A 12,277-nucleotide genomic window follows, 5' to 3' on the forward strand; every position below is an offset into this window, starting at 1 on the left:
TAAGTCAGGAGCAGTACTGAAAAGAAATCAGAATCAGGAGCAAAGAACTACTGGAGCACCCAGTTGATGGAGCAGCATTTGTATGGAGGTGAAGGTGGGGGTGAAGAGACTGTCAACACTGCAGAAGAACTAAGAGTTGAGAAGGAAAATGGCTGGTACACAAAGGGGATTGGTGAGAACTGAGGCCAGAAGCTGACTGGTGCATTGAAGAAGATTTAAAGGACGATGGATAGATGGAGCGACTTGGGGAAGAGTTAAGTTGGGAGACAGAGCCAAGTGTATGAAAAATGGAAGCAAAGAAAAAGCCAGATGGAGAGGGTGGATGGAAGGGAGGAGACAACTAGGAAGATAATAAAGTAGGAACAGAAACACTAGAATCTGATCAGCTGGTGGTAATGGGAACCTTTAGGGGAAAGGTCAGGAACTTTATGGGGGAGAGGGGATGTGTAGGGTAAAATATATGTGTAGTAGGTGAATGGAAACAGGAGGGGAAAAATGATGGGTGATGAAAAATAGATTAAAGTGAGAAGACTGCGGGGGGGGGGAATAAATCACAGGTGAGAGTTAACTGAAATTGGTAAAATCAAATCTTCATACAGTTGGGTTGTGGACCACCCTGATAGAATAATCTGCATTGGGCCTCAACCTGGCCATGGAAAAGGTCAGGGGTTTACAGGTCTTTGTGGGAATCCTTCCTTCCTTATCAGATTCCAAGAAAGGTAGCCTTGCTTGCTTCTCTCCTAGCCTTTTCACCTCTTTATCTACCCGCCTCTCTCCAAACTGGACCCTTCCCCTATTGAAATCCTTCTGTCATCCTCCACTCCCATCATCTACTAGCCACTGTCTCACCATCCCCACTCCAACTTATACTGGCTATCTTCCTTTCCGCTCTAGTTATGGTTCAAAGTTTCGCGCCTAAACATCAACAAATCCTTCTCCCAACACACTAATTCTTTTTGACCCACTGAGTTCCTCCAGTCCGTTGCTCCATATTCCACCATCTGAACTGATATGGGAAGATCAAATTAACTTTTTTTTTTGAGGGTCCCATTCACAATCAAATAAATCAGGTAAAACATTGCGTCTGCTGCAAACCCAATAGGGTCTCCAGCTCATTGGCTCCTGCTTTAATGCAATACCTCCATATTACAGGCAATGGAAAAGATAGTACAGAGCATTACCAAGCTCTTATCAGACAACTTTATGAGGGGAAGCTTTATTTAAACTAAAAACTCAAGAGGGTCTTTCTTGATATACAAAAGTCACCAAGTTAAATCAAAAAGACCTATTTAAGACCATAAGATAAAGGAGCAAAAGTAGGCCATTCGGCCCATCGAGTTTTCTCCACCATTCAATCATCTGCTGTCCAATTCTTCCAGTCATCCCCACTCCCCTACCCTTTGATGCCCTGGCTGATCAAGAACCTATCAATATCTGCCTTACATGCACCAACGACTTGGCCTCCACAGCCGCTCGTGGCAACAAATTCCACAGATTTACCACCCTCTGACTAAAGTAATTTCTCCGCATTCCTGTTCTAAATGGACATCCTTCAATCCTGAAGTCATGCCCCCTTGTCCTAGACTTGCCTATCATTCAAAATAGCTGTGCCATATCCAATCCCTTCAGGCCTTTTAACATTCAGAATGTTTTTATGAGATCGCCATTCATTCTCCTGAACTCCAGGGAATACAGTCCAAGAGCTGCCAGACAGTCCTCATACGATAACCCTTTCATTCCTGGAATCATTCTCATGAATCTTCTCTGAACCCTCTCCGATGTCAGTACATCTTTTCTACAATAAGGAGCCCAAAACTGCACACAGCACTCCAAGTGTGGTCTTACGAGTGCCTTATAAAGCCTCAACTTCACATCCCAGCTCTTATATTCTATACCTCCAGAAATGAATGCCAACATTGCATTCGCCTTCTTCACCGCCAACTCAACCTGGAAGTTAACTTTTAGGGTATCTTGTACCTTTGCATCTCTGCATTTTGAATTCCCTCCCTATCTGAATAATACTCAGCCCGTTTATTTCTTCCACCAAGTGCATGACCATATACTTTCCAACAATGTATTTCATTTGCCACTTCTTTGCCCATTCCCCTAAACTAGTTAAGTCTCTCAGCAGGCTCTCTGTTTCCTCAACACTACCTGCTCCTCCACCTATTTTTGTATCATCAGCAAATTTAGCCACAAATCCATTAATCCCATAGTCCAAATCATTGACATACATTGTAAAAAGCAGCAGTCCCAACACCAACCCCTGTAGAACTCCTCTGATGGCCGGTAGCCAGCCAGAATATGATCCCTTTACTCCCACTCTCTGTTTTCTGCCGATCAACCAATGCTCCACCCATGCTAGTAACTCCCCTGTAACTCCATGGGCTCTTATCTTGCTAAGCAGCCTCCCATGCAGCACCTTGTCAAAGGCCTTCTGAAAATCCAAATTCACTACATCTCCTTTGTCTACCCTGCTTGTAATTTCCTCAAAGAATAGCAGTAGATCCGTCAGGCAAGATTTTTCCTTTCAGGAAACCATGCTGGTTTAGGCCAATCTTGTCATGTGCCTCCAGGTACTCCATAATCTCATCCCTAACTATCGATTTCAACAACTTCCCAACCACTGATGTCAGGTTAACAGGTCTATAGTTTCCTTTCTGCTGCCTCCCACCTTTCTTAAATAGCAGGGTAACATTTGCAATTTTCCAGTCATCCGGTACAATGCCAGAATCTATTCTTGAAAGATTGTTAGTAATGCCTCCACAATCTCTCCAGCTTCTTCCTTCAGAACCTGAGAGTGCATTCCATCAGGTCCAGGAGATTTATCCACCCTCAGACCATCAAGCTTCCTGAGCACCTTCTCAGTCGTAATTTTCACTGCACGAACTTCACTTCCCTGACGCTCTTGAGTGTCCAGTATACTGCAGATGTCTTCCATTATGAAGCCATGCAAAACATGCATTCAGTTGCTCTGCCATCTGTGTCTCTCATTACAATATCTCGTGTCATTTCCTATTAGCCTTATATCTACCCTCAACTCTCTTTTACCCTTTATATACTTTAAAAAAAGGCTTTCAGTATCTTCTTTGATATTAGTCATCAACTTCCTTTCATGATTCATCTTTTCCTTCCTAATGACCTTCTTAGTTTCCTTCGAAGTTTTTAAAAGCTTCCCAGTCCTCCATCTTCCCACTAGCTTTGGCTTCCTTGTGTGCCCTCTCTTCTGCTTTTACTTTGACTTACCATAGAGGCGAGAACTTTTTGTATGAAAACCACAAAATTACAGAATAAATTTTAGAAGATGAATGTATAGGCTAGAAATAACTGAAAATGAGACAGAAGGTTAGCTTGTACTCTCCAGGGAAATATTTGCAACTGTTGCTTAAAAGAGATTCTATGAGGAAATAGAACAGGAATCTGATAGAAAAGCTGGAGAATATAGAGGGGTTATCTGCCTTCAGAACTCAGACCATACAAGTGGTTCCAATATATTTTTTCCTCTATTTGTGTACTTAAGTAAAGAACCAGCATCTACCAGAATAAATTCATGCAAGGTACAACTTTTATGCCACCAGGGATTCATTGAAGTATCATTTGGGGAGTTGGGAACAGGAGAAGTTGCTGGTGCAATGAAGGAAAGTGCACAATCGCATGAGGATAGGTTGAGCAAGATAGAGCTTTTCTCTTTACAGAAAAGGGGGATAGGTGTTGTGTCTAACCCTCAATAAGCCCTTTATCAACTTGACAGAAGTGTATAAAATTACGAGACGAATAGACAGTGTGGTCAGACTTTTTTCTCAGGGGGCAATAGCCAATACCGAAGAACACTCATTTCAATTGAGTGAAGTAAAGCTTGGAGAGATGTCAGAGGTAGTGCTTTTTTAACTACACAGAATGGTGGGTGCCTGGAATGCAGAACTGGAGGGTGGGTGTTAGAGGCTGATACAACAGGGCCATTTAAGAGATTTAGATAGACAATGGATACAAGAAAAATAGACGGTTAAGGGAGAGAAGGGTTAGGTTAATCGTGGAATTTGTTTATATAAGTCAGCACTTCATCATGGTCAGGGTACTGTAATGCGCTGTACTGTTTTATGTTCTATGATATTTTTACCTACTGATCTATAACAGGAAGCTGAGAGAACCAGTTCCAGAAAATAATAGATGCTCACCTTCAATCATTGTCGAAGATCCTGCACTGGAAGATCTTTTAGATCTAGACTTACAAGTGTTACTTTCTTTTCCAGACTTTTGTTTCCCTTCCAAAGCATTATCTTGTGCATCAGCTGCTTCACAGATTACTTCTGTGGTCCGAGGCTCCTCGGCCTTGACACGAGGCAGTTCAGTCACATCTTCACCCTGAGGCAATAGTGATCTGCCCTCTTTATCAGAGGGAGGGTGTTGACCATCATCAACCATTTCATCATTCCCTTCCAAATTAGACTCTATTGCTGCACTGCCTTTAACAACTACATTGTCCATAGGCCTCTCTGTTTCAGGTGCTTCTGGGCCATCCGCCTTCAATAATGTGTCCATGTGCTCAGGTTGGTTTTCAGAAGAAAGCAGAGCACGGTCATTCGCAGAAATCTCTTTCACATCAGTTGTCCCTTTGTTGGATGCAGCTTCCACTGATTCTAACATATAATCCATAGCACTTCCCTCTTCATCTGGTCTGCAAGGATCATTCAGTCTGTATAACGAAGGACCAGTGTGTCCTTTCCCTAAAGGAGAGTCATTATAAAATGCCCCAAGTTCTCTTCTTTCACCATTTCCTTCGCTGAAGTTTTTTGGTTTAATCCACACCTCATTGCCTCCATCAGTATTCAGTTTTACTGTGACTTGCTCATTAACAGGGGGTGGCTTAAGAGAACTTCCTTCATCAGTAGTGGAATTTTGAGCCTTTTCTGAACAAGGCTCTGCAGAATCGAATGAAATATCCATGACCACAGTTGACCGATTACTACTGTTATTTTGGACACTTTCTTTAGGAAGACATTTGGTAGATTCTGCAACACTGCCAGCATCCATTTTTTTAAGATAGTGCACACAAACTATAGGGAAATACAGAGAGAAATATTGGTTAAACAAGTCCTTTGCAAAGACCGCTACAAACAGACAGTTAAACAGTCACTGTACAACCAGGAAATTGATGACAATTCTTCATTAGAGTCTTGAAAAGTGATAGCAAATTTAAGTCAGGTGATACACCTAAATTAAGTTATGCTTTCTCCCATTCTCTCTGAAAATAACAATAATGACTAAAGACCATGGAACGACTTCAACTTCATCTCAATATTCCAGCCAATTGGTGATTCCTGATCATCACTGTTTAACAGTGAGAAGACACCATTTACAAACTTGACACTGTGTTTTTCTACTTGCTTGCAATGGATCTCTGGGCTCAGACCAGTAATTTCAGTTTTATGATTCAGGCTGAAATTAATCAGATCAGGCCATTCAAAAGTCCAGGGTTTACACAACCCATACATCTTTTACCAAATGATCAAGTACACAACTATCAGTTACCATAACTATAAATCACTTCTGAATACTTACATCAGATTAAGATTTTAAATTCTTAGTACAACACATAACACTAATGACTTAAACTTGCAGTTTCTGATACACATGAAACATCTTTTACTACTGAATGCATTTTAAGCAAAAAAAAACTAAATTTAAGACATTATTTCTTTTTGTGCAGAAAGTAAAGAAATACCAAGAAAGGCTTACTCATTTATGGGTAAATACTTATCTATGGAAGTTCCAATTGTCTGGCACTTTAATTCTCCATGCCAAGCAGATCTGTCTGTGGCTTCCTGAAACATTTCACCATCAAGTTTACTATCATTGCCTTGTATGTTGCGGAGTGTGTTGCCTTGCAACAGCAGTACAATACAGCAAAAACTACAATACATTATGAAATAAATACTGCAGAAAGAGGAATAAGGAGGCCCAACACTAGCTTGAGAAACAGTATCTTTAGTCTGGGCACATTGCAGCTTCAAGAATTGAAACAAAATTCATCAGCTTCAGCTAATTCACTTTTTCCTCTGGCTCAAAACTAGCTGACTCTGCTGCAAAATTATCCACTGGTATTAACTCTAGGTTTCCTCTCTTCAAAGGGAGGGAAGGAGGAAAGGGATTTGTTTTGTTGTTTGTTGTGTTCTGTGTTGTTCTGCAGAGCATCGTGGACATGTCATGTCGGCACTGAAATGTCTGGCAACACTTGTGCCCCCCCCCAGCCAATTCCTTAGGTTTTGTTGGTTCTTAACATAAACAATGCATTTTACTCTATGCTTCGATGTGCATGTGATAAATAAATCCGAATCACAATCCAAACAACAGGAATTCTGCAGGTGCTGGAATTTCAAGCACCACACATCAAAGTTGCTGGTGAACGCAGCAGGCCAGGCAGCATCTCGAGGAAGAGGTACAGTTGATATTTCGGGCCGAGACCCTTCGTCAGGACTAACTTAAAGAGCTAGTAAGAGATTTGAGAGGGGGAGGGGGAGATCCGAAATAATAGAAGGCAGAAGGGGGAGGGATGGAGCCAAGAGCTGGACAGTTGATTGGCAAAAGGGATAGGGGAGGATCAGGGGACGGGAGGCCTAGGGAGAAAGAAAGGGGGGCGGGAGAGAAAAACCCAGAGGATGGGCAAGGAGTATAGTGAGAGGGACAGAGGGAGAAAAAGCAGAGAGAGAGAGAAAGAATATATATATAAAATATATAATAAATAAATAACGGATGGGGTACGAGGCGGAGGTGACATTGACTTCTGTAACTTCCGTTAATGCCCCACCTCCCCCTCGTACCTCATCTGTTATTTTATTATTTTATATATATTCTTTTTCTCCCTCTATCCTTCTCACTATACTCCTTGCCCATCCTCTGGGCTTCCCCCCTCCCCCTTTCTTTCTCCCTAGGCCTCCTGTCCCATGATCCTCTCATATCCCTTTTGCCAAACAACTGTCCAGCTCTTGGCTCCATCCCTCCCCCTCCTGTCTTCTCCTATCATTTTGGATTTCCCCCTCCCACTTGCAAATCTCTTACTAGCTCTTCTTTAAGTTAGTCCTGACGAAGGGTCTCGGCCCGAAACGTCGACCGTACCTCTTCCTAGAGATGCTGCCTGGCCTGCTGTGTTCACCAGCAACTTTTATGTGTGTCACAATTCAAATCTGATTTGCTGGGCATTTGCTTTTTTTTTCCTCTTTTCTACATCAGATTCCCTAAATCAGTAAGTTTTTAATTGATTTTCAATCACAAAGGAACACAGGTGGAGTGGATAAAGATTTTAAGAAGGGAAAACTATGGGAGAGAAATTAAATTGGCCATCTTGACCAGAATATACCGTGGCCATGCCACTTAGGGAATTGTGACTGTATGTGCTATCCTAACAATTATAAATGCTGCGTGTGACCATAAGTACTGTGTTTCACACCTTGACCTCGGAAGAACAATGTTTCATTTAGCTGTATACATGTGCATGGTTGAATGACAATTGAACTTCAATACAATTTAAATACAGTATTTAAATGGTGAGAGACAACACATCGCCAAGGTGCACATGATTTCTCCTGAATGATTCACAGAAGCCTTCAATGCATATATTAGAACTAATTAAGAAAGCTAACTTCTTTTTAAACTGGGGAAACTGAACTGCAAGGTAGGAAGGTTATACTTCTGTTATCTGGGGCAGTGTTGAGAGTACATCTGGGATACTGGAAGAATGGAAATCAAAAGTTCAGAGGTTACCTCGAATGATAGCTGGAAAGGTCAGGCAGTCTTAACAAAAGAAAAACTAAGTTTCTATTGGCAGTTTAGGAGATCACCTCCAAGAGGACCACAACCTTGTCGTTGATTTTGGAGGCTCGTGTGCCTCAATGACTTGGAGAGCTACGCTGGCTGGAGTCAGTGGCGTAACAGACACAAACTTCTTTAGGAGAGCAAGAAGCAACTTAAATGATACATGCGAGAGACGTCTAATAAAAGCTCAACTAAACAGGGAAGGTGATTCCCCGCCCTCTTCAGAAGGTCTCAGGTTTTATGGAACACTTCAAAGGGTTATGGAAGCCAAGCATGGGAAAAATGTTTAGACAAGACCCTATGACATAAGAGCAGAATTAAGCCACTTGCCCAATCTAATCTGTTCAGCCATTCAATTTTTTGGAACAGATAGAGATGATTTGATAAGCAAAGGGATGAATGGTTACTTCAGAGTAACACGAATGTGGAACTGGAGTTATAATCAAATCAGCCAGGATCTTATTAAAAATGCAGGAGCAGGTTTGGGGTGACTGGGTGACCTCCCCCTTATTCCTTAATTTGTACATTATATCCAATATAAGTTAATGAAGTCCCAACCCACTTTAGACATTCTGAAAACATGAGAAACCCATATTGTTTCCTATTCACTTTATACACATCACCTATCAGAACATCATAACTAGTGGTGCAGCAAGTAGTACTCTGGGTTCAATCCTGACATTGGTGTCAATGTTCTCTCCATGACATTGGTTTTCCAATCATTTCTCTGGTTTCCTCCCACATCCCACAGAGAATATGTAAAATTATCCTCTTGCATATCCCCATAAACACAGGAATCTATTTCTCCTTACAAAGGCCAATTTAACTGTCTATCTTTGGGATACAGTTGCAGGGATAATTGCTCATCTCAGATATCTTTACATAGATTGCACCAGATGATCAGAGCCATGAGGCAGCAGTTCTACCAGTTTCTAGGTTCATGTAAGAAAAATTAAAGAGGAATTGATGGACATATGGAATAGAAACTAAAATACAAGAATACAAGGGGAAAAAGAATGGGAATTGAAGTGGTGGAATTACTTGGCCGGGAGCCAACATGAATCGAATTTATGAAGAGCCTCCTTCTCGACTGTAATATAAATTGCTCCATTGAAAATGTGTGCACTGAAAATTTAATTCACAAGGATTTGGATGTATTCCGTGACAGTGTAAGACAGAGGACAGAAAAACGCACCTGAGACCTCAGGTTTTCAGCATTACCAGAATTATTTGAATAAAAGGGAATGTTATATCAATTACAGAAACTAAAGTTCTGAAGCAGGAGAGGAAGTGGCAAGGCATAACCACTGCAGATGAAATTCAATGTGGGCAAGCAAAAGGAGATCTGAGAAAAACAAATCAAATCTGTTCACTCAAATCTGGAAGACTGGGACCTCTGAAGGATCAAGAGGATTAAAGTATCCATTGTTTCAGAAAAATGAAAATATTCACTATTAAGATTTCAGACTTTCAATCTGAAATATGGAGTTTTTGAGCCAAAAAAAGGTCTTGGAGACAGTAGATTACCACCATTTATAGGATCAAGGGCAGACTTGTATAAAAAATGTAACTTATCCTCCTCAAAATTAAACTGTTTGAGGGAAGTACAGATGGGATGATCTGACAATAAATGAAGGTTTCAACTGGGTTTGGGAAATTAAAATCCCTCTTAAAATGTAATGGTTACTGCTTAAATTAGAATTTCTTTTGACCAACATCAATAAATTTCTGGTGGATAAGGCTATGAAGGAAAAAGGAAGATGGAATTCTGTAAGTAATGTACCATAATCTGCTTTAAGATTTCTTGGGCTAAATGGCTGGTCAAACTTAACACTGAGGCAGCCTTCAAGAAATTAAAGGGCTTTTTTAAAAATATATTAGATTTCATAACTTCCCCAAGCTCTTCAACAGGGGAACATTCAGAAAAACAGGAACAACCACGACAGTGATCATAGCACTTGGGAGTAGCATACAAACAGTAGAATGTAAAGCAAGTCAGCTACAAAACAAATCAAAAACAGCTACTGGTCATTCAGATAAAAGTTGGGAAATGGAATTTTGAAAAAACTGTGGTTCACATCTTGGAATTTCAAACTTGGGTTTAAAAATTAAGTCCAAGAAGATGAAACTTTTTAAAAGGGTAATGCAGCAAATTACAAGAAATAGGCATTAGAGTGGACATGTAATTATCAAATAAATGATACGTGCAACTACCATAATGGTGTTAAGTTTTAGCAGGAAGAATATTCAATGTATACAGGAGTGACATCAATAGGTAATAAATGCAAACCAATTAACAGATTTTCTTTTAAGGCTACATTTCATGAACTAAAAAGTTAAAAAATGGAAGGGTAGGAAGAAGCTAATGTATAGTATGGGAGAAATAGTTAAATTTGGCTGAATCATCGGTCTTTGTAGTAAATACAGGATTGCTGAGGAAGCACAAGTGCATGCAAACTTAGCTTAAGTTTGCATCAAATAGAAAACAAAATCAAAATCCCTACAATTACTAATAGCAATTTGAAAACAAAAAAAATCATAGCAATGAACTGCATGGCTAATGAGAATTAATCTAATCAATCTCTTATGAAAGCACATACCTCAACAGACCATACCTTTTTCAACAGATTAGTCCAATGCTTCAAAGTGAAAAGTTTAATTATGATGGGCTTATTAGAACCAAATGTCCTGGAGACAGTCAAAATACACTTACAGCCACATGACACATTTCAGCTTTGTAGACTGATAAAGCATGGAAACACATCTTTCAGCCACTGAGTCTCTGCTGACCATTTAGCCTCCATTTACACTAATGCCTATAAAAAGTATTCACCCCCCCCCACCCTGGAAGTTTTCATGATTTACAATACTGAATCACAGTGGATTTAATTTGGCTTTTTTTTGACACTGATCAACAGAAAAATATTCTTTCGTGCCAAAGTAAAAACAGATCTCCACAAAGTGATTTAAATTAATTACAAATATAAAACAGAAAAATAATTGATTACACAAGTATTCACCATCCTTTAATATAACAAGTTTTCTAATGACTCTGCCATAGTTGGATGCATCAGCAAGGGAGATGAGGCTGAGTACAGGGCTATGGTAGGAAACTTTGTCACATGGTGTGAGCAGAATTACCTCCAGCTTAATGTGAAAAAGACTAAGGAGCTGGTGGTAGACCTGAGGAGAGCTAAGGTACCGGTGACCCCTGTTTCCATCCAGGGGGTCAGGGAGGACATGGTGGAGGACTACAAATACCTGGGGATATGAATTGACAATAAACTGGACTGGTCAAAGAACACTCCTGCTGTCTACAAGAAGGGTCAGAGCCGTCTCTATTTCCTGAGGAGACTTGAGGTCCTTTAACATCTGCCGGACGATACTGAGCATGTTCTACAAGTCTGTGGTGGCCAGTGCTATCATGTTTGCTGTTGTGTGCTGGGGCAGCAGGCTGAGGGTAGCAGACACCAACAGAATCAACAAACTCCTTCGTAAGGCCAGTGATGTTGTGGGGATGGAACTCGACTCTCTGACTGTGGTGTCTGAAAACAGGATGCTGTCCAAGCTGCATGCCATCTTGGACAATGTCTCCCATCCACTACATAATGTACTGGTTGGGCACAGGAGTACATTCAGCCAGAGAATCATTCCACCGAGATGCAACACAGCATCATAGGAAGTCATTCCTGCCTGTGGCCATCAAACTTTACAACTCCTCCCTTGGAGGGTCAGACACCCTGAGCCAATAGGCTAGTCCTGGACTTATTTCCTGGCATAATTTACACATTACTATTTAACTATTTATGGTTTTATTGCTAATATTTATGGTGCAACTGTAACAAAAACCAATTTCCCCTGGGATCAATAAAGTATGACTATGACCAAATCATCACTGGTGCAGCCAATTGGTTTTAGAAGTCACACAAGTAGTTAAAAGGAGATCTGTTTTGGAGACCTGTGTGCAGTCAAGGTGTTTCAATTGATTCTACTGAAAATATGCCTGTATCTGGAAGGTCCAACTGCTGGCAAGTCAATATCCTGACAAAAACTACACCAAGACGACAAAAGAACTCTCCAAGCAACTCCACAAAAAGGTTATTGAAAAGCACAAGTTAGGAAATAGCTACAAAAAAAAAATTCAAATCACTGACTATCCCTTGGAGTATACTTAAGTCAATCATCAAGAAATGGAAAGAATATGACATAGCTCTAAATCTGCCTACAGTAAGCAGTCCTCAAAAACTGAGTGACCGTGCAAGGGGACTAGTGAGCGAGGCCACCAAGAGACCTATGACAACTCTGGAGGAGTTACAAGCTTCAGTGGCTGAAATGCGAGAGATTGCACATACAACTATTGCCCGAGTGCTTCACCAGTCACAGCTTTATGGGAGAGTAGCAAAGAGAAAGCCACTGTTGATAAAAAATCCTACAAAATTCTGGCTAGAGTTTGTCAGAAGGCATGTGG

General features: G+C 40.7%; 1 protein-coding gene across 1 annotated transcript in view; it reads right to left on the reverse strand.

Annotated features, from left to right (window-relative positions):
* Positions 1 to 12,277, reverse strand: part of LOC134353092 (zinc finger MYM-type protein 3-like) — a 108,763-nt gene that overhangs the window by 71,789 nt on the left and 24,697 nt on the right. Inside the window, exon 2 of the mRNA XM_063060985.1 lies at positions 4,176 to 5,054. Within this exon, the coding sequence (XP_062917055.1) occupies positions 4,176 to 5,031 (856 nt within the window). The 5' untranslated portion in view covers positions 5,032 to 5,054. The remainder of the gene's footprint in view (positions 1 to 4,175; positions 5,055 to 12,277) is intronic.

This window comes from Mobula hypostoma, chromosome 10 (assembly GCF_963921235.1).
Source record: "Mobula hypostoma chromosome 10, sMobHyp1.1, whole genome shotgun sequence".
Taxonomy (NCBI): domain Eukaryota; kingdom Metazoa; phylum Chordata; class Chondrichthyes; order Myliobatiformes; family Myliobatidae; genus Mobula; species Mobula hypostoma.